The sequence below is a fragment of the Biomphalaria glabrata genome, chromosome 2 (assembly GCF_947242115.1).
Source record: "Biomphalaria glabrata chromosome 2, xgBioGlab47.1, whole genome shotgun sequence".
In the NCBI taxonomy this organism is placed as follows: Eukaryota; Metazoa; Mollusca; class Gastropoda; family Planorbidae; genus Biomphalaria; species Biomphalaria glabrata.
In genome coordinates this window covers 3,054,263-3,081,747 of record NC_074712.1, presented here as the reverse complement: position 1 = coordinate 3,081,747, position 27,485 = coordinate 3,054,263, and the positions used below count along the sequence as shown (strand labels likewise).

General features: G+C 32.5%; 1 protein-coding gene across 3 annotated transcripts; it reads right to left on the bottom strand.

Moving 5' to 3' along the window:
* Positions 1-9,184: 9,184 nt before the first annotated feature.
* On the bottom strand, positions 9,185-26,155 carry LOC129924430 (zinc finger protein 239-like). Of its 3 annotated transcripts, none has more exons than XM_056018755.1 (2): positions 26,043-26,155; positions 9,185-22,256 (listed from the first exon to the last, which is right to left on the bottom strand). In XM_056018755.1, exon 2 carries the CDS (start codon positions 21,952-21,954, stop codon positions 20,860-20,862), a length of 1,095 nt encoding a protein of 364 aa, XP_055874730.1. In that variant the 5' UTR covers positions 21,955-22,256; positions 26,043-26,155; the 3' UTR covers positions 9,185-20,859. The 3 variants fall into 3 exon arrangements, with proteins under 3 accessions (XP_055874730.1, XP_055874729.1, XP_055874731.1); XM_056018754.1 differs by lacking the exon at positions 26,043-26,155 and adding an exon at positions 25,135-25,238; XM_056018756.1 differs by lacking the exon at positions 26,043-26,155 and adding an exon at positions 25,196-25,227.
* Between the last annotated feature and the right edge of the window lie 1,330 nt (positions 26,156-27,485).

Below are 27,485 nucleotides of genomic sequence, written 5' to 3'. Positions count from 1 at the left end.
AACACAGTCACAGTCAAGGATCCTAGCAATTTTTCTTGATATTCCATATTCTTCTAATGCTATGCCAGCGGATACTACTGTGTTACCGAACATCGGAATGTTTTGTTTCCAAATCTTCAAGTATTTTTCGGAACTGCCAGTCAAGACCGGCACTAGAGACCTGGAGGCCCTAGGCGAAGTGAATTTGGTGGCCCCAAATAAAATATAAAAAATTATAAATTAACAGTGAAAAAAAAAACTAAAATTATGCAGCTTATTAAAAGCCTAATCTACTTCAACAATAACAGTACGGACAATAACTGTCACAATAAGTTTCGCTATTTATCTCTAAAATATTAAAATACATATCCTGTGCGAGGCTCCCAATAATGCCTTTAATATGAATATGATTCATTATTGCCTATTAATTGAATAGTATTCAATGCAGATTTGTGTAAACTTTCCCGTAATGAGTTTATGGTTGGGATATTGCTCTTTTTAACTATTTCATTACAAAGCCTGTTTTTCTCAGTCAAAAGCACGGTCTCCATCAGTTGTTGCCCTTGCCATTTTGTACAAGCCAACCTAACCTTTTCAACACAGTTCTTCATAGCACTGAATAATAACTGGCCTGAGCTTGTGTCTTTGACTGAATTTTTCAAAATATTGCCGTTTAAAATAATCTTCATTTACTTTGAACTTTTTAGAATAACGTTTAGAGAAAGTGTTTCTTTAGCCTCTCCATTATAAGTGATAAGAATCAAAAGTTTCAATAATTTCTATAGATATTTACAATTATTTATTTTTAATATCTTTGCATTTTTATATATGTAATGTGTGGAAACACCTGATTTCTTTGGGTGTCCGCGGGCCGCATAAAACACTTCGGCGGGTCGCATGTGGCCCGCGGACCGTAATTTGCCCACCCTTGGTCTAGAAACATTCTTTATTACATTGGTCTAGGAAAATCTTTTATTACATTGGTCTAGAAACACCTTTTATTGCATTGGTCTAGAAACATCCTTTATTACATTGGTCTAGGAAAATCTTTTATTGCAGTGGTCTAGAAACATCTTTTATTGCATTGGTCTAGAAACACCTTTTATTGCATTGGTCTAGAAACATCATTTATTAGATTGTTCTAGAAACATCTTTTATTGCATTGGTCTAGAAACATCTTTTATTGCATTGGTCTAGAAACATCTTTTATTACATTGGTCTAGAAACATCTTTTATTGCATTGGTCTAGAAACACCTTTTATTACATTGATCTAGAAACATCTTTTATTGCATTGGTCTAGAAACATCTTTTATTACATTGGTCTAGAAACATCTTTTATTGCATTGGTCTAGAAACACCTTTTATTACATTGATCTAGAAACATCTTTTATTGCATTGGTCTATAAACATCTTTTATTACATTGGTCTAGAAACATCTTTTATTGCATTGGTCTAGAAACATCTTTTATTGCAATGGTCTAGAAACATCTTTTATTGCATTGGTCTAGAAACATCTTTTATTGCATTAGTCTAGAAACATCTTTTATTACATTGATCTAGAAACATCTTTATTGCATTGGTCTAGAAACACCTTTTATTACATTGTTCTAGAAACATCTTTTATTGCATTTGTCTAGAAACATCTTTTATTACATTGGTCTAGAAACACCTTTTATTACATTGCTCTAGAAACATCTTTTATTGCATTGGTCTAGAAACACCTTTTATTACATTGGTCTAGAAACATCTTTTATTGCATTGCTCTAGAAACATCTTTTATTACATTGATCTAGAAACATCTTTTATTGCATTGGTCTAGAAACACCTTTTATTACATTGGTCTAGAAACATCTTTTATTACATTGCTCTAGAAACATCTTTTATTGCATTGGTCTAGAAACACCTTTTATTACATTGCTCTAGAAACATCTTTTATTGCATTGGTCTAGAAACACCTTTTATTACATTGGTCTAGAAACATCTTTTATTACATTGCTCTAGAAACATCTTTTATTGCATTGGTCTAGAAACACCTTTTATTGCATTGGTCTAGAAACACCTTTTATTACATTGATCTAGAAACATCTTTTATTGCATTGGTCTATAAACATCTTTTATTACATTGGTCTAGAAACATCTTTTATTGCATTGGTCTAGAAACATCTTTTATTGCATTGGTCTAGAACATCTTTTATTGCATTGGTCTAGAAACATCTTTTATTGCATTGGTCTAGAAACATCTTTTATTGCATTAGTCTAGAAACACTTTTTATTACATTGATCTAGAAACACCTTTTATTGCATTGGTCTAGAAACATCTTTTATTACATTGATCTAGAAACATCTTTATTGCATTGGTCTAGAAACACCTTTTATTACATTGTTCTAGAAACATCTTTTATTGCATTTGTCTAGAAACATCTTTTATTACATTGGTCTAGAAACACCTTTTATTGCATTGCTCTAGAAACATCTTTTATTGCATTGGTCTAGAAACACCTTTTATTACATTGGTCTAGAAACATCTTTTATTGCATTGGTCTAGAAACACCTTTTATTACATTGATCTAGAAACATCTTTTATTGCATTGGTCTATAAACATCTTTTATTACATTGGTCTAGAAACATCTTTTATTGCATTGGTCTAGAAACATCTTTTATTGCATTGGTCTAGAACATCTTTTATTGCATTGGTCTAGAAACATCTTTTATTGCATTGGTCTAGAAACATCTTTTATTGCATTAGTCTAGAAACACTTTTTATTACATTGATCTAGAAACACCTTTTATTGCATTGGTCTAGAAACATCTTTTATTACATTGATCTAGAAACATCTTTATTGCATTGGTCTAGAAACACCTTTTATTACATTGTTCTAGAAACATCTTTTATTGCATTTGTCTAGAAACATCTTTTATTACATTGGTCTAGAAACACCTTTTATTACATTGCTCTAGAAACATCTTTTATTGCATTGGTCTAGAAACACCTTTTATTACATTGATCTAGAAACATCTTTTATTGCATTGCTCTAGAAACATCTTTTATTACATTGATCTAGAAACATCTTTTATTGCATTGGTCTAGAAACACCTTTTATTACATTGGTCTAGAAACATCTTTTATTACATTGCTCTAGAAACATCTTTTATTGCATTGGTCTAGAAACACCTTTTATTACATTGCTCTAGAAACATCTTTTATTGCATTGGTCTAGAAACACCTTTTATTACATTGGTCTAGAAACATCTTTTATTACATTGCTCTAGAAACATCTTTTATTGCATTGGTCTAGAAACACCTTTTATTGCATTGGTCTAGAAACACCTTTTATTACATTGATCTAGAAACATCTTTTATTGCATTGGTCTATAAACATCTTTTATTACATTGGTCTAGAAACATCTTTTATTGCATTGGTCTAGAAACATCTTTTATTGCATTGGTCTAGAACATCTTTTATTGCATTGGTCTAGAAACATCTTTTATTACATTGATCTAGAAACATCTTTATTGCATTGGTCTAGAAACACCTTTTATTACATTGTTCTAGAAACATCTTTTATTGCATTTGTCTAGAAACATCTTTTATTACATTGGTCTAGAAACACCTTTTATTACATTGCTCTAGAAACATCTTTTATTGCATTGGTCTAGAAACACCTTTTATTACATTGGTCTAGAAACATCTTTTATTGCATTGCTCTAGAAACATCTTTTATTACATTGATCTAGAAACATCTTTTATTGCATTGGTCTAGAAACACCTTTTATTACATTGGTCTAGAAACATCTTTTATTACATTGCTCTAGAAACATCTTTTATTGCATTGGTCTAGAAACACCTTTTATTACATTGCTCTAGAAACATCTTTTATTGCATTGGTCTAGAAACACCTTTTATTACATTGGTCTAGAAACATCTTTTATTACATTGCTCTAGAAACATCTTTTATTGCATTGGTCTAGAAACACCTTTTATTACATTGATCTAGAAACATCTTTTATTAGATTGGTCTAGAAACATCTTTTATTACATTGATCTAGAAACATCTTTTATTGCATTGGTCTAGAAACATCTTTTATTGCATTGGTCTAGAAACACCTTTTATTACATTGATCTAGAAACATCTTTTATTAGATTGGTCTAGAAACATCTTTTATTAGATTGGTCTAGAACAATGGTTCCCAAACTTTTTTGTCTCGTAGACCCCTTGCCATGTTTTCCTGTTTTCGTAGACCCCCTGCTTAAGTAATAAGATATATCATTTTTGAAAATTAACTTCAAATTTCTAACCAGTGAGTGAAAAAAAGTATTTTAAAGCTACATTTCAAGTTATATCTTTTTATTAATAAAATTCAGATTTAAAACAAAATAATAGTTAGTACGTATTACATACAATCAACAAACACACTAGAAACGTTTTGTTATAAAGTATTTGCAAGCTTACCATCCCTTGCTTCGGAGATGAGGTTTCATTCAAGGATTTGTTGTTCTATGAAGTAGTCCTTCCAAACATTCAATATTCATTTGTCCTAAGTAGCATTGTATACGTTTTCACAAAGAACATAGTGTTTTTTGTGTAGATTTTCTTTTATCTACAATAAATCGAACATATGCAAATAAAAAATACCCCAGTACTATTTAATGTTGACTAAGCCAGCTGTATAGAGAAATATGTCATTTGGAGAAATATGTTTTTTGTTTGCATAAAAGTACATTAGAAGAAAGAAAACCTTGTGGTCCTATAGAGGTCAAGAAATTAGTGAACTCTTCTATAAATTCATTGTCCTAATAACCATTGGGTCAGAGTTTATCTCAAAAAGCCACCACAAACGAAGGACCTGGATTACTCAACAAATGTCCGCATGGAGAAAAATTAATTAAGAAATCATGTTCATTGCCACTGGTAAGCTCTCTGATAGCCACAGAGCAGAAATGGGAGCACTGGAACTAGCAGCTATCATGCTAGCAAATCACCACGTACGCCAAACAGTCAGAATATTTTCCTGACCGATGCAAAAAAAAAAAGTCCTCCAAAGCTTGGAAACCCTGATTTCTCCAATTTGAAACTACTCAGTATAGCACTTATAAAGCTAAAAAACAACAGCAAAAAAAAATATTTAAAAAATACTGTTCTCCAATTGAAACCAGCACATATTAAAATAGAAGAAAATGAGAAGGTTGACACACTTTCCAAGTGTGAGAACAAATACAAAAGAAGAAACTAATAGTGAATAGATAAAAGGACAAATGGACAAGCTCTCATCCGAATAGCAAGAAGGACAACGCCTAATATAAACTATCTCGATACGACCAATGACTAATTTTTGACATAAGAACCAGACACAACAGTATGAAACAACACATGTTCCTAAAGATGAAAATTGGGACCAGTGAAATTTTCCCATGTAGAGTGTCACCAGAGAATGCCGACCAGGTCCTTCAAAGTTGTATTCTTCATCAAAAGGGTCGAAAAAGACACTGGCCCCAAAACACCACCATAGAAGAGAAACTATATAGCAAGCTTCCTAATCTGGAAACCACTTTGCCACATCTCAGATACTGGTCTAGTCATCTGAATACTCCAAATGATAATAAGTAGGAAGAAGAAGAAGAAGCCTTTACTGTTATAACTCATCTTACTATATGATGTCGATCAAGATTTTGTGGGTTTATTCTGAACTTTATCGTTGAGTGTTAGAAAGTTTTTCAAACCTTTATCTCAAATGATCCTCCAGCTTAATTGGCTTCATAGCGTCATAAAAAAGACACATAAACATTCGTTTGTTTGACAAGGAAGAATGAAGTCCAATTTGAAATACTCAACGCTGTACGGTCTACATGTCTTCTTGTTAAAGTTACAACATGACAAAATTAAGCTATTTAAATATAGTTATTAAATTTAATACAACGATTTTTCATTCCAGCATTTAGTAAGGTACAAATCATAAATGTGTGTATAAAATAATTCTATTAACGGGATATCAAAATTAAAGTCATTACCTGCTGAAATGAGATTCATTATCATAGACCCCCGTGCCCATCTTATAGACCCCCAATTTACTTTTTCTCTTTCGTAGACCCCTTGGAAGTCTTCGTAGACCCTTGGGGGTCTTTATAGACCACTTTGGGAATCACTGGTCTAGAAACATCTTTTATTGCATTGGTCTAGAAACACCTTTTATTACATTGATCTAGAACAGTTGTGGGCAACCTTTTTGTATCGAGGGCCGCATTAAAAAAAAACTGGATATGGCGGGCCGCATATATATATATATATATATATATATATATATATATATATATATATATATATATATATATATATATATATATATATCTTAGAAAGATACGCTAGCTAATTGTGTAGAATGTCTTTTAGCTCATATTTACACTGTATTATATTTACGTTTCTTTCCTTTTTTTTTTCCACACTCCACGTTGAAAAATGACAACAAGAGTTAGCAATGTTTGAAACCAACTTTACGGTTTTTTTTAACTGTTGTCTTTTTCTATCACACTATCCCCACAAATATACTGTTTTACTTAATGTGCAGTATTTTACTTCTTACACTCGTGCATAATGTTCCGGAGCTGTGGAACTAGCTTACTAGTTGTTACCCTTGTGACTACTGTCAAATTAATCAGTCAACATTGACCAATATACTTGTTTAGCTTCTATAAAAAATAACAAACTTGCTCACTAAATGAAACAACATATGTTTCGGAAGTTAAATGTCGGGTCCTGCCCTTGTGAAGCCTCACCAGAGAATGATGACCATGTCCTTGAAAGCTGCATACTATATCAAGAGGCCAGAACAAGACTCTGGTCCCAAGGCCCTGCAAAGACTATTTGGCGAACTGCCTGATCTGGAAGCCAATGCGCGGTTCATCTCAGATTTGGGATTACTGAACTGAACCCTCCAACATGTAAAATGAGAACGAAGAAGAAGAAGAAAAACAGATGTATGTGTACCCTAATAACAGCAGCAAAGTTTTTTTCAAGTGTTGAAATACAGCTTCTGGCACCTATAAGACTTCTATGGAAATAATGTCAGGAGGTTCTCTTTGCTTGGAGTTATGTCCTCTGGAGCTGAATCAGCTTCTGCGCTAAAGGTGAGCTGATGGCATTGAAGACTGGTTCTTGACGTCTTAAAATTTGCTTTTATAAATAAGTGTTGTACTTTTAATCATTTCACTCGAAATAGTTTCACCTTTCAGCAAAGGAAAATGACAAAAACTTTTTTCTTTTTTTGCTTGCTTGTAGAAACGGGAACGCTTTGTTTGAAAGGATTTAACACGCATTTGAATTTCATTGGCAAAGAACCAATTTCAATATGGATTATAGAAAACATGAAATCTTTCTTTCACTCTTCATTAGAAATATTGGTAACATGGTCACAGTCAATGTCCTTTAAGTAAAATAACTATTTATATTCTTCTCATTTGCCTTGCCCATGGTAGGCTGGCGGATGCATTGAATTATTTTGTTCATAAATCAGAATTACCGATGTCTAATAACCCTGGCTTTAGATGGTACAGACATTGATCAATGTAATGTTGAAATTTTATGCAACTTTGTACAAACTTTCATGTTTAGAGTATATGGTTGGGATATTTTTCTCAGTGAAAGATCGAGCTCCATCAGTTGTTAAACTATCTATCTTGTTCCAAGCCTACACAACACTCAGAGATTGTGTCTTCAATTGAGTATTGATGTATAGCCAATAAGCACAATCTTCGTTTACTTGAAACTTTTTATAATAAGACAGTTTCAATAATTTATATAAATGTTTTTAATATTTGCATTTTTATATGTATATATTGTGGGAATACCTGATTTCTGCAGGTGTCGGCGGGCCGCACAAAACATTCCGGCGGGCCGCATGTGGCCCGCGGGTCGTAATTTGCCCACCCCTGATCTAGAAACATCTTTTATTACATTGATCTAGAAACATCTTTTATTACATTGGTCTAGAAACATCTTTTATTACATTGGTCTAGAAACATCTTTTATTACATTGGTCTAGAAACATCTTTTATTAGATTGGTCTAGAAACATCTTTTATTAGATTGGTCTAGAAACATCTTTTATTAGATTGGTCTAGAAACATCTTTTATTAGATTGGTCTAGAAACATCTTTTATTACATTGATCTAGAAACATCTTTTATTACATTGATCTAGAAACATCTTTTATTACATTGGTCTAGAAACATCTTTTATTAGATTGGTCTAGAAACATCTTTTATTACATTGGTCTAGAAACATCTTTTATTAAACTCATTTTAAAATTGGTGCTTAAAACGATTTCATACTATTTAAATTCTAAGGATCTGATTTCAAAGAGTACAGGCATCTATTACATTTTGAATTTTTAGATGCATCTGTATAAAAAGGAGTCTATAAATTTTAATTTATTTCTGTATTTAAAGTGTTAAAGTGTATTAATAAAGATTGACAATGTTAACATTAATAATCATGCACAAGGTCTTGAAGACAATACCAGCAATTGACTTGCATATGTTACAAAAATTTATTTGCATTTAAAAAAAGGATATAATATTTCCTTTAAGATCTAGCATAGTCAATCATATCATTATTAGCGTTGTGAATTGTAACATAGTTACTCAGAATGTTACTTTTGTTTCAGAATCTTTCACTTAATCACAAGGCTGTAGAAACAGTAGAGGAACATCTAACTACAGGTACATCGAAATTTAAATGTGACAAGTAAAAAACAATGTATATAAGTTAGTATACGCTACTCTTTTCCTAAAGACCATCTAGCTAAGGATATTCATTGTTATCTCCCCTTTTTTCTAGACCAGGTTAAACAAAATAGTCTAGAGAAAATATATTATTGTTTTTTTTACTTCTTTATCATTGAAATGACTATATTATCAATTTTAATAACTAAAAATTTATAGGTGTCGATTCATTCTGAATTCTGTTTGATTGCAAAATATTTAATATTGCTTATATATGTATCTTATAAAGTTTAGAATTACGTAGTAAATACTAACTTTTATATTGAAATGATGACAAAATGTATTAGTCTAATACATGTGAGGTGCCTATATGTTGGTGAATTCACACATCTCTCACATCTTTGTGTCTGTAGAGGGAGTCTCAGCAACTGAAGACTTGGTTTAGTTTACACAGCATAGAATGACATATACAAATGTGACAAAACATCTTTAAAAAAGAGAAAAATAATATTTTATTTTTGTTAACAAAAACAAAAAGTAAAAAAAGAAAAAATACCATTTGAAAAAAAATTACAATCAAAATTGATTTATTTGAATCCAAGCAACTTCCAATCAAACTGATAGATTGCAATGGCAAATATCAAACATCTTAAAATTAAACATTTGTACAAACTAGGTCAATACGTGAAATGTTTGCTGTTTACAAAAAGTGTACATTCTAATTGTCATTAAAAAACATTTCAAACAAAATTCTGGAATGAATGAGAGTGAAACTACTCTGGGAGATAATGTGAACAACTTTGATTTATCAATTTCAAATGTCAATGTTTAGAGCCCAAACTGAGACATTGGTTCTAGTATTCTGGTTTGATTGAATTATGTTGAAAGAGCACAAGCTGAACCTTGTATCTGGCCCCAGCAGGGGAAATAATAACATATTATACAAGTCAAACATTACTATTGGTTAACTCTTTCTCTCCGTAATTATTTACCACATTCTGATGGAATCAACGTTTGTATCGTCGGTTAGGAGAGAAAGAGTTAATAACCTTTGCATCTTTAGTTGGAATGTCTTTTTTTTTTTTTTTTATAACTTTTCACCCTGTTAAAAAATGAATAAAATATTCTGCCACACAGTATGAAATGTTTACACACATTGAATGTTTTTTTATACTAACAGTTTTTTTTTTTAAATAATATTTCAGGAATGAATAATGTTCAACTTCTTTTTAAGTTTATCTTTGTTGATAAACAAGCCAGAAACTATATAAAATATGAGTGTAATTAATAAGTAATATGCATACCATTCCTTTATACATAATGACTACAATAAATAAACAAATAATGGACCAGTAAGAAGTGGCACGGAAAACATTGGCACTACATATATTGTAGCTATACTTGAGTGACAATCATTTGCTGGTGACAACTTTAATTAAAACATGTTAGAAATAAATTTGCATTATTCTAGTACAACTCTTGCAGCTTATAAATATCTGACTGGCATTTGTGGCATGATTGATAAGTGTGTAATAATTTAATAATAACATTGAGACTTCCACCAGTGGTTGAAATTATGCAGTTATCTTGCCTCTTTCCAGCTAAGAAGACGATGAAGATCATGAAAAGAGATTAAATCAAGACAAAGTTAAAAACGTTTTTTGATAAGTCATTTGAACTGAATGTCTGAAATTAGTTTGTGATTTACTGCTTCGATACCAGAGGTCTTCGAATGACATCGAGAAGAGATGTGTGCTAACTTGACCTATTGTATTGTCTCGTTACAACCTCTTCTTTATAAAGGTACCCTAGTTTAAACTACTATGGCTCTGTGCCCAGTATCTACTACTACACATGCCCAAGTCCCGAGTTTTTTAATAGACATTTTTTTTTTCAAAAGTTCTGTCAATTGTATGGCAAGTTTATTCCTGAGGATTTCCCCCCCCCCCCCAACCATCTTCTGAGTAGATCCCACCAAGTGAGTCAACTAATGTGAATTGCAACATGCAGTCTTAAGGCCCTCACATCCTGAAGATGCCCCCACGAACATCTCCTTGTTATATCAACAACTGGCCAGTTTGTCCCACCAAGTGGGTCAACTGACAGACCAGTTGCAACATGCAGTCTTATGGCCCTCACATCCTGAGGATGCCAGTGAGAAAATCCAGAAACTGCTATTTTGTCATCTTCATGGCCATTTTTTATATATATATATTCTTTTTAGTTTCCTGAGTTAATGTCCTTGTAATTTTAAATATTTGGCCGATTAACATTAAACGCAGTAGAATCAAAATGTCCTGTTTCCCCAACAAATGCCTGGGTGGACAGAATGTTGCTGACATATCACTCATAAAATAATGTTCACAGAAAAACTGAACCCCATTTATAACAAGATATACAATACATAGCCAAGGGACTTAAGTTTCGTTTATCATTTTAATTATTTCATTTGTTGGACAAACAAAACATTTTGAAATATGCTGATGAGAGAATAGTCCTCTTTAAAAATGTATTTGCGCTATGCACATGACCAGCCTTGTTTGTTCATGCACTGATGAGGAATCAATTTTCTGATTTAAAAGTGTGAGAGATGCATGTGACTAGCAACATAGGGAAAAGAATGGAGACTTGTTACAAAGTCGTGTTACTAAAATAAAGTAATAGTATTAATGCTTCACTCTAATAAGTTAATAGTATTTAATCTACAATAAATGTTTCAATCATTCTCATTACATTTTGACAACAAGAAATAAAAAAAAATTGTGGCTGCAAGAGTTTAAAATTGAACAAATGCTGCCCCTTACAAACTATTTCTTAAAGGAAAAAAAATTGAATCCAAATCATCATGAAAAATAAATAAAGAAATAAAAACTTTTAAAAAAAAAGAGGAAATTGGCAATGGGATATTGATGGCTTTAATCAGACAGCATATGAATAGAGACAGATGAGACAAAGGATTATATGATATTTGTCATCAAGAGCCTCAGTCTATAAACACTGCAAGAGAACAAATGAATTGAAGGATGGTGAGAGAAAAAAAAAAGTTTTTGTAGATACTTTTATTGTATCATGTGTATCAAGACTGAGTGTTTCCCTTTCACTATGTCTTTCCGACTTTTTATTTAATGTTTTTCAGCTGCCCTTTTAGGATCAGAAAAAAAAAAAAGCAAAAGGAAAGAAGTTTCATCAGAGGGAGATGTTTGTATAATGTGATGGATGGACATGTGCGCTGTCACTTTTGCATCTAGCCTTGTTAGGCTTGAGGACATAGACACTGTTAGGAGATGGAGTGAAAGTACAAAATCTCATATTCAGGTGAACAGACCCAAATGTGTTAAGACTTGAGGACATAGACACTGTTAGAAGATGGAGTGAAAGTACAAAATCTCATATTCAGTTGAACAGACCCAAATGTGTTAAGACTTGAGGACATAGACACTGTTAGGAGATGGAGTGAAAGTACAAAATCTCATATTCAGGTCAACAGTCCCAAATGTGTGCAAGTTCACAATGAATTCATGGGTGGGGTTGACAAAATGGATTTCCTAATTTCCAACTACAGGACAAAAGTTAAAACCAAAAAAAAAAATGGCCTGTGTGGATCATTTTTCATGTTATGGAATCTTCATTGGTATATTCAGAGTACAAAGACATTGAAATGAAAACTGGTAATTCCCCCCCAAAGAAACAATTCAGGCTTAGGATTCACAGAGATATAGTCAGAGATGCTAAGCACGCCTTGTTTACAATCGAGTTACGAAGGCATGCCTAAACAAAAGCAAGACTTCTAAACTGTATTTAAGTTGTTTGCCTTGAGTTTCGTTGTATAACCATATTTTATACATCTCACACAGATGACGAGTTTTTAATAAACAGTCAAAACCATTTTAGTTTTGTGAGAATTTAAAAATGCCAGCTCTTATATTGTCATAAAAACTTTTGGGAAATTTTCAAACCCAAGTTCTGTGTTTTTAATAGATTTTTTTTTAAAGTTCTATCAATTGTAAAGCAAGTTTAACACAAAACAGATGATGATTTTCCATGCTATGGAGTTTTCATAATTCAGAGTAATTGAGAATACAGAGACAAAGAACTGAAAAACAGTTTTTAGCTCTGTTAGAGAATTTCATTTTTAGGGATTTTTGTATGACTTAAAAAATGATTACATTTCTCCATCACTATTCCTAGTCAACAACTTGGAAAAAATGGGAACTAAAAAAAGCAGCTTTGAAACTCCGTGTATACAAGAAAAGAAAAAAACAACAGATTTCACTTAAGGAGAGCAGCTTAAGCTAGCAAGGAAAAAGAATTAACTGAAAAAATAGGTCCTAGGTATTGAAAAAATTCTGTAAAAATCATTTGACTTGTTTCTTTAAGGGTGTTTTTCTCGATAATAACATTTTCACTTCAGTCACCTTCTTAGATTTGTTTCTATTTATTGACGGAGACTTAATAAAATGTGAAATATTTAACAGGACACTATGTGCTTCATATCAAGGGAGAATGTGAACATTTGGAAGATAATGAAGTTAACTTTTGGAACTGGCAGCGCAGGGGTCATTCTAGTCATCATGGAGTGGTAACGGAAAATTGTTGAAAATGGAAAGTGTATTGATACAAAATTCTTTCCAATATTTTTAAGACATGTCAACATTGGGAAAAAAGAAAGGGAACAGTTGAATATGAGTCCTGGAGATTACAACACAATTGTAAAATTAACCATGCAGGTAGTGCTGGAGCGATGAAAGTCACTGGTACAGTCAACATTTTTATGTGCTCTGTAGAAACCAGAAACCTCTGATACACTCATTATTTAGGTGACAGAGATTCTTCCTCATACAAAAAAGTAATTGATTCTAAGTCACATGGAAAGAAGCCTATGCTATAGAAAAACTGGAATGCGTAGGCCACATCCAGTAAAAATGCAGGACAAGACTGAGGTGGCTTGAGCAGATTAACCAGCAAAAAAATAGACACACTCAAAAATTACTTTGGAATTGCTATCCGTCAGAATAGTGGTAATTTGGCTGAGATGAAAGCAAACGTCAAAGCTGTCCTTATTCATGTTGGATCATCTGAAAAAAATACCAAGACATGATAACTGACAACTCTCGGTGCAAATACAAACTTGACCCAAAGTCTTACAAACATAAAAATGGTCTTTTTGAAGCAGCAATAACATTTTTGGAACCTGTTTTTGAAGATCTGGCAAATGATGAGCTGTTGCGAAATGCACTAATGGCAATACACAGAAACAGAAATGAAAATTTGAATAAATTGATTTGGGAAAGATGTCCTCAAGAGTTGTATGTAGAGAAAGAAGAGGCAGTGTATAGTGCTATTTCTTATTTCAATGATGGATCAACATCTTTAAATGTTTGGAATACCTCGATATAGAACCTGGATATTACACATACCAAAAGTATTTCAACCCCAACATCAAGTCGTCAGAAGCAGCACAAAGAAGAGAAGAAAAAGATTAAGAGCCAATAAAAAAAGGTTCCTAGATATCACAGCAGCTACAGAAGGGATAAGTACACACCAGGAGGGCATTAAAAGCCATTTGTAAGTAAAATTATAAACAATATTATTACCGGTAGTATTTTTTTTTCAGCTGCCCAACATTTAACATATAATAATATATAGATAACTTCATCAAATATTATTCTATTGCTTTGAAATTCCTCATATCAATACATTACAAGGATTTAAAAAAAAAAATTTTTAGTGGAACAGAACAAAGTAACTTTCTTGCATGTAAGTATTCTAAGTTTTGAAATTATATTAAAAGAAAATTTTTATTATATCTCATGTAAACTGATAGGGGCCCTCAAGCATTATATTCTAAGCTTTATTTTTTTCCAAATCTGAAAGCTAAGACTTAATTAGGAGCTGAGTAAGAAGTGTTGAAAAATACAATATATTTTTACTATTTTGGCAGCTGGACCCACAAAATCACATTTGCAAAATTTTTTTTTTCGAAGTCCCTATTTCCAACCAGCTGGGAATAGGGTTCAACCCTATTCTCAGTCAACTGTGTAAAGGCTTTAACCCTGTTCCTAGTCAGTAGACTTCCGGTCTAACCCCAGTTAACTTTGTATATCATTAATTTAAAAAAACAACATGGAAGGAAAATCATTCCACAATTTTATTGCATTCAAAGAATATATCAAGAAGCATGAAGAGAAGCATCATGTTTTGTTTGTTACTTGTAGTTCTTAAAAGGCACATTGTTGATTTTACAATGATTTACTAGACTTAGACTTACTAGTAACTAGACTATAGATCTTTAGATGCTAAAACCTTTTTTATTTCATTTATGCTTAGCTTTTTCATTTCTTTTCATTCAAATCATTTTATTTTGTGCTGGTTTTCAAAGGAATGAAAGCTGTAGATGGAGGCTTCAATGTGTCAGACTCTTCATGTGCCAAGTTGATAGAGATTTTGCAGGCAGAATTGATCAAACTTAAAAAGGCTATGAGTGAAAGGCAGGTACTTGAAGTTAAAGACTCTTGCAAATTTATTTTATTAAAACTGTGTGTAGATCTAATAAAAACAAAATCTCCATTGCAGTACTTGTTAGTGACATCTAGGGAAATCTATCACCTGTTTAATCCCTCTGGCTACTTACTCAAGTACCAAGCATGTTTGGTCACAAACTTTTAAAGACTGTCTCTCTGTGCTGCGAGCCTTCAATATTCACAGTTGTGATTCTGCTTTTGAGCAATATGTAACATTTAATAATTTATTGAGGAAAAGACAATAGATGGTAGCTTAGCCAGCTTCAATAGGAATGGACATCTGGATGAATTTTGGTTTAGGATTACTATTAATTCAGACAAAAATCTGGCCTGGGAAGCAGTGTCACAACTGTTATTACTGTCTCATGGACAGACAGATGTGGAAAGGGGATTCTCTGTGAACAAACGAACTTCAGAAATAAACTTGGCTGAAAGAAGCCTTATCGCAAGGAGAAGCATTTGTGACCACATTTGCAACATAGGTGGGATAAAAAATTTTGTTGTTTGCCAAAAACTGATGTTATCCTGCTCAAGTGCCCATCAGAATTACAAACTAAATCTAGAGGCAAAAATAAAAAAATTAGAGACTGAATTCTCAAGAAAACTTCTAGAAGAAAAGGTCATTTGTCGGAGTTTGAGTTTTTTGGCACATTGGCACAATTTAGGCCATGTCTGAAGAAAAGGAAAATGGCAATTGAGCGTGGTATACAAAGCCTCAATGAGACAGCAGATGAATATCTTTTTGAAGCAGATAAAAAGAAAGGTCTCACCTTTGTCACCAAAAGCATCATCTAAAATGAACTGCTAAAGAAAAGACTGAGGAGTTGAAAAATGTTGAGAAAACAATTCAGGAGAAAATAAATAGTGTCCAATATTTTATAAAAATGAAGTAAATGATTCATGTGTATAAATGCTGTTTTGTTTGTACATAACTTTATGGTGAACTGTATATTTTCTTTGATAAGATGGTCATAGCTTTTATGTCTCATTTTAAAAAGTTAAAAATATTTATTATGACTTTTTTACATCATATTCATCAATTCATGTGTAATAAATTTATTTGTTGTTTTCCTGTCTTTTTGTGCATAACATTTTGCTAAAAAGTTGAATTAACGTACTGCTACGTGGGGTTTTTAATACTAATATAAACATTAATAAAGCTCTGCGACCATGAAGTTTCTCCTTAAAAACCCTCCTAAAATCTTGTCATGAAAAAGTGCTACTAACCCTGTGATTAGTGTTAATACATATTGTTTCTTTTTTGAAGTAATGTCTGTATTATTAAAAGATACAATAGGTAGCACGTAATTTTGAATGAAAATAAATATGTAGGCCTAGACGGAAATAAATATACCGAGAGATATTTTAACTTTCTCCATTTATGAAGCAACAGAAGTTGTTGTTTTTTTGTACACAAAGAAGTTAAGTTTAGAATGTTTTATATTTTTTGTATACAGCTGTTAAATTTAATAAGACTTTTAAGAAGATAATAGATTTTCCCTATTATTTCAGGCCTGTGATGAATTATTCATAGCCTCTCTGAATGACAAAGCCTCAAATAAAGCCTTACAAGAAAAGCCTCTTCCAGAAATCTTCCACTATACGTGAAATCATTACAACAAAAGGTATTTTGTTGCCATTTTACGACAAAGTATTATAGGTTGAAACTTTCAACCAAACGACCACATAACATTTGACAGAGAGAACGTCCTGCAAGAAGGATCAACTGTTTTGAGGTCAGTACCTTACATTATTAACATTAAGCTGTGAAAGATACATATACTAAGCAAAAACAGACTAAATGTATTCTTGAGAAGGACGTCAAAAATTATAGGAGAAAACTGAAAGATCCCTGCACTGACAGTAAAGGAGTAGAAAACATTCTTAACAACATAAAGGTTGGTGGTGACATGGTGAAATATGGTGTGACAACAAATAATGAATTTTTATATTTGGCATACATGACCAAGGAAATGATAGGTTCACTTAAAGCCAACAAAACCATATTGATAATAGATTGCACTTATAAAGTCAATGAGTATTTATTTCCGTTGTTGAATGTTATGTGTATTGATGCGAATGGTAATGGTGTAAACTGTGTTGCATGCTTTTGTAAGGAATGAGAGTGTTGGAATTTTTCTGAATGTTTAAGTGTATTATGACTTCAATTTTTTTTTTTTTTTGTAGATAAAGATTTTAGTAAAATAGGTGCAATCAAGCAATGTTTCCCTCAATCTTTAATTCGCCTGTGCTAATTTAGCACAATGACAGCAGTGAAAACGTATTTAAACACAAATGTCTCAAAGGAATTAACCAATAAATTTTTTTTGATCTATTTAAAGAACACTCTTATAGATTGAGCATGTCCCAATGTTGAAAGCTACTTTCAAATTAATTGGTGGTCACTTTCTGACAAGTGGGCGGCATGTAGAAATACAGATGTTGCATCTCTACATATCACAACTACAAATCATGTAGAATCCTATCATTCAAGGATAAAAAAGCACCTAGATAGCCACACAACACTCTCAGTATGTGTAACTAAGCTACTTTTGTTTGATTCAGATCTATCTTAAATAAAATCAGCACAACACCACATCCATAAAATAACCAAACATTATTCAACACTACCAGACACACATTTGCTTATTTTGTACAAGAATATACTAACACCATTTGGAGCAGAGTTAGTGGGCCATCAGATTTCTATATTTAAAAGATTTAACTATAATGCAGACTCATCATTTTGTCTATTTCTGATACTAGTAATTCTAATGACACCAATTCATATGTGGTGAGCATGGAATCTTGCACTTGTATTTTCTTCACTAAATTTGTATTGCCTTGCAGACATATTCTTTCTTTGAGACATAAACTTTCTTCAGAACTGCTGGGTACCATTTCCAAAAGAAATCTTTTAGTAATTTAGGGATGAAGAATTTGAGTACATACACCATTAGTGCAAAGACAGCAAAATGCAATTTAAAATTATACAGGAGCTGGCTAATGAACTAAACTGTCTGTATCAGAATATGGGGGAACAACATTTTTTAGTAAAGCTTGAACAGTTGAAGACATTTATTTATCATATCAGGGCTAATGAGGAATTTGTTATTACTAATGTAGCAGAGGCCTTGGCTAAAACAAATATTAGTATGCAGGGTGAGTGTATTAATGAAGAGTTTGTTCCTATTGCCACAACCTCTCAGGAAGTGTCCTGTCATTTAAATGATATTAAGTAGCAGAATGTTGAAAGAGTCACAAGTGTTATTCATGCTCAACCCTTTGTAGTTCATAGTATTGAAAGCAATCTGTCTGGTAGTGATATTGCTGACTCATCTAAAGTTACAACTGATACATTTAATAATGTAATGTTGGGAAAAGTAAAAACTAAAGGAAGACCTAATAATAAACAAACACTTCACAAAGAAAAAAGACTGGGTTTCCCTTACAGCTCAGATAGTAAAAAACTTGTTAGAAGTAATGAAAAAGAAGTCGTCGCTGATGTGAAATGTCCCAGTGCCAATGATGTGAATGTTTAGACTTAATACATTTAAAAAATATTGATGTAGAATCTTGTTAAAACCTTAGTCATATATATTTTTTGATATATATGAAAAAACAACATAAATGACATAGTAAAATGGAAATGAATAAGAAATGTGTATTAAGGGGGTCCACAAGTTATGATGTCGGAAGTAAACTGATTTTTGGTATACGTTGGAAAATAGGTCAAGTTAAATGAAGAAAATATACAATGTGGTTATTTACTAACTTAAACAGAAATGACAAAGAAAACCTGATTATTGGGAGGAAGAAGCTGCAGAAGGTGCAGGAGATACCGGAGCATGTGAATCTGGAAGTTTAAAGCGAATCCTGAAGATACAAAACTAAGGCTTTAAATAATCAATATAGAATACGAGACATGTATCATAACCACAAAACATTTTAACTTGGGATTGATGTAACTAGTGGGGTACAAAATTGTAAAATTTAAGCAAACAATGTAATTTCAAACATTTCGGAAAGATCTCAATAAAAGCAGAAATTCAACTGGAGAAGAGTTACAAAGAATGACTTTAGGGAGTGTAAAAATTAGGGCTTTTTAAGTAGATCGATTTTACAGTGTGAACCCGTTTTTTTTTTTTTTGCTCTACACAGTTGCAGAAAGTTAAAAGGCAAAATTGGTGAGCATATCACTAACTAGTTTTGAAAATAAATAATCAAAATGCAGAGAAGTTCAGCAGGTTATTCTCGAAACTGATCAAAATGTAAGAATTTCTATGACACAGAGCAAGATAGCTTCCCTTGATCTTCTTTCCATTGAGACAGAAACAGCCAAAAGTTTAGAAATACACGCCCAGTGGCAGGATTCTGACTTTGCTACTTAGAAGGCCAGAAAAATGCACTTTTAGTTAATAAATATATATGCTATTTACTGTTAAATAATTGATATAGAACAAGATGATGATAGTTCTTGTTAATGTTTAATAGTTTTACATTTTCATTTGAAACGTGTACCGTAAATGGTTTAATTTTGTTAAAGGCTGGTATGGAGTCCTAACTTAATCAAAAGTAACGACATTTTTACTTATAAAAAAAAAGTACAATCCTTGCATTGGAATGTTTTCTGGTAAATGTACTTCATACTTTTAGATTACTTAATTTTTTTGCCACACACTAATTTTTTCTTATTTGGGGGAAGGGGGCCCACCAAAATATTCTTGAACCCGAGTACCTTTGCTATGCCACTGGATGTAACCCAAGAACCTCCTGTATTTTGAAATTCTACTAGGTATCTTTAAAAACTATACACCAGTATTACTGAAATCAAATCAAAGAAATATTTGGTTATTTCTTTGCGTCAATTCACAACAACCAATTTATACACTGGAAGATGGATATCTAAACACAAAGTTTAATTTTATAACTATCCAATCTATTGTTAGATATGTTTGAGTGACTAGTGTGCAGTAGTCCAATCCTGACTAAAACATGAAACCTTAAAAATGGGCTGTTTTAATAGAGGCTACCTATCACTGAACCAAAAGAATGACGGGAAAGTTATTCAAATGATAATTTAAATTTTAGTCACAGAAGCTTAACTTTTGATAAATTAAAAGTTTAAATTTAATTTACTCCTAAAAATAATTTTTAAGCTATTTATCTATCTTCCCTTAAATTAAGTATTTAAAAATTAAAATATGTTTCTGTAAGACATTTTCACTTTCCTAATATATACAATTAAGACTGGGAATACGATTTTGGCATAAACACAGTGGAGGAAAGGGTTACAATACAGCCTATACACAGTTGACTGGGAATAAGATTACAGACTATAAACAGTTGAATAGGAATAAGGTTACAGCCTATACACAGTTGACTGGGAATAAGGTTATAGCCTATACACAATTGACTGGGAATAAGGTTACAGCCGCCTTTTTTTTTTACTCAACCTATTTTTATGGTCCCTTCAATGCAATTTTATATTTATTTTAATATTAACAATTTTTTGAATTTTTTGGAATGTTAATCAAAATAGAGAAAACATGTCAAACTACCTCACAGATGACAAAAGGTGACTCAGTCTCTTTCAATGTTGCTGTAAAGATACAAGATCGATTAAAGTCACATTGAGTTTTTCAATTCTTGAAATGCACTAAATAATGTTTTTTCAAATTTGAGTTATGAGAAAATGTCTTCTTGCAAACCTCACACTCAAACGGCTTTTCTCCTGTGTGAATAATTAGGTGTTCCCTGAGATGATCAATTCGAGAAAAAAATTTCAGGCACCTCTGGCACTGAAACGTCTTCTCCCCAGTGTGAATTTTATGGTGCCTTTTAAGTGCATATTCCAGTGTAAACATTTTATGACACAAGTCGCACTGAAAACGTTTCTCTCTTGTGTGGACCAGTTGGTGATCCTTTAAGTGTGCATTCTGAGAGAACTGTCTATCGCATTGTTGACATTTGAAAGGTTTATCACTCCTGTGGATGAATCGATGTGTTCTCAGCGCTGACCTGTGTGTAAAGTCTTTACCACAGTCCGGGCAATGGTATGGTCTTCCCCCTAAGTGAAAAGATTCATGCTGCTTTAAGCTGGTCCTATCTCCAAACTCTTTATCACAAAATTTGCATGTAAAACACTTTCCTTCCATATGCACTCGGGAATGCTTATGCAGAGTTGAACTATCCGAAAAACCTTTGGAGCAAGCTGAACATTTATACGGCTTGTCACCGGAGTGAATGGTGATGTGCCTCTTCAAATGTGAATTGGAGGAAAAATTTTTATCACAGAGATTGCAGGTATACAATTTTATATCCGTAAGTGTCAGTTCCTGTTTTTTTAGCTTTGAGTCATGCACGGTCTCCTTTCCAGAAACATCAGTTGCCAATGTGACAACTTTGTTATTAAATGTAAACTGAACTTTGAGAGCAGCTGGCAGAGATAAAATGGGGCTATGTACAGATGACTTGATTGAGATTTCCTGGACATGTTTTGTTAAATGTTTCTTCATTTCATAAAGAATGTCAAATCTTTGATTGCAGAGGGCACATTGAAATTTTTTATCTTCTGCAAGTCCTTCTCGATTAAATGAAAATTCTCCAAGAGTTATCTGTTTACATAGTAAACAGAGATTTTCATAGGATGTGCACAAGTTTGCATTTGTACTTATGAGGAATAGATCATTGCACATCGAACACTGAGACAATTTTCCCCCTGTGTGATCAGCCATGTGGTATTTGAAAATATCCTTGTCACTAAACGAATCAGTGCTAAGTATTTAAGTCTAAACGGCAACAGATCAACAATGCCATGTTTTGTTTTAAACTTGGAAAGTGTAATGTAATGTCAGATGCTACAACCATTGCTCCTTTCTCACTGCTGTGGAGTTGAACGGTCTGTTTACAGGTAAGTTGTAGGCTCAATACAGAAGTAGATGATTGTTCATAGCAGTTTCAATGAGTTGTTGACAAATCTTCACAATTTTGTTAATACACATTTTGGCCTTATAGTAACTGTACAAAAAAGTAGTTCCTGAAAAAAAAAAAAAGAATTTTAATTAAAAAAAAACGACAAAATGATAAATTCACAATGTTCTCTCAGACTCTACTGCAGATCATTACGATTAGTCTAATGACCCACTGTAAGCTTAAGCCATATGGTCAGGAGCACACAAAGGCCTGTGCATTATTTTTTCCATTATGTTTCTACTTAAAAAGTCTTTATTTTCTCTGACATGTAAGTGGAATAGATTCAAGAAGACTTCAATAATTGATGTACATCAAAAGATGCTAAAAATACTTTATATCAGCCCTATGTACCTTGATGTAACCATAGAGGTATACAGGCCTAGTAGAACTATGATGCTACAAATGATGTGTTTGATTGGTCTAGACCTAGTTAATGAGTTTGAGTTTAGGCACATCTGCACAATTTAGGCCATGTCGTACCCGTAATCCTTTAAGGATCACTCTCCCTTTACATAACAAGGGCTAAATTCTATACAGTTAAATCATTAAAAACAAGGTCTATTCACAGTTAAAATAGTAAAGATAGTAAAAATGTAATAATTTGGTAAAAATCTTATGTAAATATTATATGTTCAAGACAAAATTTTAGGAGATATTACATTTTTTAAGAAGGAAGTATATGATGTGTGTGTGTGCATGTATGTGTGATACAACAGCAAACAGATACATAGAAAGCAATATTGTTTTATACTAAATGTCACTAGAGTTTGAACACTTAGCAATACTAAATAATCTCTCTTGGCTGTATTGATTTGTACAGTTTTAAAACAATTATAATTGGTTTTTGAATGTGGAGATCATAATTTTTTTTTACCAGCAATGAGCATCCCACCCAGAACATAAACAACATTATCAACAGCGGTCCAAAGAAAATGTAGAAGTAATCTATATATATATATATATAATTCTCTTCGTGGCCTAACCATGCGGTACAGCATGATGAAAAACTCATGAAAGTCGGGCTAGAGTTACCACATGTAACTTTCGCAGTGACAGAGAGCGAGGCTCAGAGAAAAAAAAAAGATATGGAGGCGTATGCTACGCCGCAGTCGGCTCGCTAACGATAACTTACAATCAGTAATGACTCATTTCAAAACAATAATCCATTTTTTTTTAAATATTTTATTCAAAAATTTCATCAAAGAAACTTGCAATTCCATTTTTTTTAAAACACTTTCTTAGAGAGATGCCTATAGTGACAAATAATAATATATTTTTCTCTGTGGTGGGAAAGTAGATTTTTGTTCCTCTGTATCATTATGGCTTGCATTCTGATTTATAAAATGCTCTTAGAAACAGGGCCAGTAATATTTACATTTCTATGTTTAAACATTTTTTTTGTTCCTAAATAAATAAACTTAATTTTAATAAAACTCAAAAGATCCAGAAAATTTGTTATTATAATGACTTATATTCTTAAAAAGAAAATATTTTGAGGGCTTCATTATTCTGTTTTAACCTCCTCTCCCTCCCAAAAAAAGACACCTCCGATTTCTTAGAGAATATATATATATATATATACATATAAAAATAAAGAATTTATAAATAAACACTAGATATTTTGTAGTTCTAAGTCACTCTAATTCAATAACTTTTCACTTATGGGTGAACCATCTTCACAAGATTTAGCGCACATCTAGCTCTACAGACTTTTCTAGACATTAGAATGATTAGATATATCTAGATCTATGTCACTAAAATTCATGCTTAAGTGGTATGGTACGCATCTTCAATAGATCTGGACATAAGATCAACATAATCAATAGGTTTTTGTATACAACAAAGTGCTTGGCTTCCAAACTGCCCTGCCTAGATCTTTATATTGCAAGATCTGAAGGGGAACTTTACTTACTTATAATCGCTAATAATCTAAATGAAGTAAATGTAATGAAATCTTTAAGCTAAAAATATAAATACTCTTATAGACTTATAATAGACTACATAGCATTTTTAAGATTGGTAGAAAATATAGAACTTTTAAATTCTAGATCTAGTAGGTACTTTGACATCCTTACTCTACTGACCTATAAACTGCTAGACTAGCTGATTCTGTGGCCTACGTTTAACGAGGGTGTCATGTGGCCAGCACAACGACCAACCACCTTTACTTTTCCCCAACTAATGTCAGGTACCCATTAGAGCTGGGTGGACTCAGAGGCGCCCAAGGATCCCAAAATAAAAATCCCAGTCTTCACCAGGATTAGAACCCAGGACCTCCGATTCAGAAGCCAAGCGCTTTATTGCTCAGCCACAGCGCCTCCTTTCTACCAAACTGCATTCTAGAAAAAGGATCGAAGTCAATTTACAAATATAAATAGATTTGAAGCTGTAAGTGTAAATGAATGTTAGCCGCATGTGACTGTGAGACGAAACATCAAATTAAAAATCATATATAATGTAGTGGTATATTATACATGTTCCAAATTTCAAGTTTCTATCTAGAGTCTATCGAAGTACTAGATCTAGTATCTATTATGCCATGGTTATAATAAATTAAATTCATTTTTTCAATCATAGTTTTTAGGACATTTTCAGTTACTCTACTCTAGAGTGAGTTACTAAAATACTAGACCTAGGTCCGCCTGGCTAGGAGTAGGGCGGCTAGGGCCTAGCCCTCTAGCCTAGCTAGCAGGGCGCCTACACTGGCTACACTAACAGTAAAACTGCCTACAGTAAAAAGTAGTTTCTTACAGTTACAGTTGACTTACAGTTACAGTAGTCAGAGTAGTGTTACAGTGTTAGTGTACAGTACAGTAACAGTACAGACACTGACAGTGCGTACTGAGTACTACTGTCTCTACTCTAATTCTAGAATCTAGGACAGTCTACTAGTACTAGTCTACTCTAGGCGTCTAAGTCTAAGGAAAATAAAAATACGTCACCAAACGAAGTTACAATATTTGTTTAAATCTACTCTAAAAAAATTTAGACTGGATCAACTACTTTTTTCAGTTTTGAGGTAACGTGGTCGCCATCTTGTCAACAATTGTTTTTGTAGCCAGATAAAAACTGCCGTACAAAACAAAACTAATTTCCGAGAAGTGAAAATGTATCTTTTTTTTTTTTAAAAGAATATAGATATAAACTCAAGAGTTCTCTAGATGGTCTCTGAAAGAATTATTATATTTTGTTTGCTTATAGATCTAGAATCTAATGTAGCCTATTGTTTTGTGTAATTCACAGTTGTAAGGGCTTGGCTCCCGAACCTGGGGTCCTAGGTTTTTCGGAAAAGAAGACTCAAAAGTAAAGTAGCAATTATACATAAAACACTGAACCATAATCTTCAAATACAAAATCTAATAAAATACTCTGAAAGACACAAAGATAATGGCACATTCCTTGTTCCGTAGGCTAGGACAAATTTGTACAAAAGCTCCTTCTTCCCTAATGCTATTAGAGCATTTTCATTCCTATATATATATATATATATATATATATATATATATATATATATATATATATATATATATATATATATATATATATATATATATATATATATATATATATATATATATATATATATATATATATAGGGTCGTCTGCAGGTGCAAAAGGATAGACATGCCATTGAATGTGTGTCAATATATTATCTATATGACAAGCTCCTGTTTGAAATGTTAAAATGTCTGGGTTGCCTACAGAGACCTGGGCTTAATGCTTAAGATCTGTAATTGCTTCTTTTGTATTTTCGTGCATGATGCTAACGTTAGAGCGTTTTGACTGACCAATACATAGAGTGCAAATGAGAAAAATAGACAAAATGACTTACAGAAAGCCATTTACTCACATAGTAAAACAGAGGATGCATATTCTAATATTGGCCTTCAACTTAGTCTATTGAACCATTGGGGTACCACACAAGATCTGTTGACAACCTTTCTTCATTGTTCTCAGTCTTACTCTGTGGATAGAATCTCATTCATGACAGACTGTCCATTTTTTTTATGTTGTCTTCCCATCGCTTCTCTGCTAGCAAGTCATCATTGGTTCCAGTTGCTGTATTAATCTTGTTTCTAATCTCTTATCTTATGTTATATAATACAGACGTTACTTGAAAAAAAGAAGATGATTACGTCCTACGCGTCATGCGTCTTCATTTGAGATGCAGTCTTTGTTAAGTGACACCTAGAATCATCTCAACTGATTATTGTTAATATTGGCCTTGCCAAGGTGAGATAGCATTTAAGTATAGACTACCCATGCCTTGAATGTAATCACCTTTTTAAATTAAAGATTTTCTCATCTTTTGAGTTCATAAAAAGAAAAAGCTTGTGTTCATCAACGATCATGAAGATGGAGCTTAGCGTCTACAATGTTTTAATAATCGGCTAAGACTTTATGATAACTGCCATGAGTCAAGATACAGAACTTCCTGCTTAGAACTAGTTCACATTTGTTTCAGTCCCTCTCAATATGACCAAGAGTACTTTTAATTTCACAAGAGTACTTTTAATTTCACAAGAGTACTTTTAATTTCAAGTACAATGACTTCCTCCCCATCCCCATCCAAAAAAAAACTACAATTAAGTTTTAAAGTCATTTTTTTTATAAAGAAGAAACTGTTGCTCGGAAATACAAAATGAGTCCAAATTTTCAAATTTCTACAATAATTGCATGGGGTCTAAAATAGATATCTAGATCTAGGAATGAAAAATTAAAAGAATAAAAAAAATCATAGTTTATAGTTCCAAAAGCAAATAAAAAAAAAAAATGTAAAGTTTCCCTTTCAGACCTTGTGGTCTATAGGGCAGATGATGTAAAGGTCATCTGTTTCTGAGGCCTGCATAATGCAAATAGATGATAATTTCACTTTGACCTAAACATTTAGGTCTCAACTTTAACCAGTGCAAGGTTAGTCTTGCGAATGAATTCCTGTATAACAGTCACAAAGTTTTTGTATGATATGATTGTCTCAATGAAGTAGTTATGAGGGGCATAGGCTGAGCGGTAAAGTACTAGACTACCCAGGTTCAAATCCGGGGATTTTTTATTTCAAGATCTGAGTCCACCCAGCTCTTATGGGTACCTGACATATATATAAGTTGAGGAAAAATAAAGGTGCTTGGCCATTGTGCTGGCTACATGACACCTCCGCTAACCATGAGCTACAGGAACACATGACTTTTACATCATCTGCCCTATAGATTGCAAGGTCTGAAAGGGGGAGCTTTACCTTTTTTTTTTCTATTTTAGTAGTCGTCATGCTCTCAATTATGTTCTGTTAGTTATT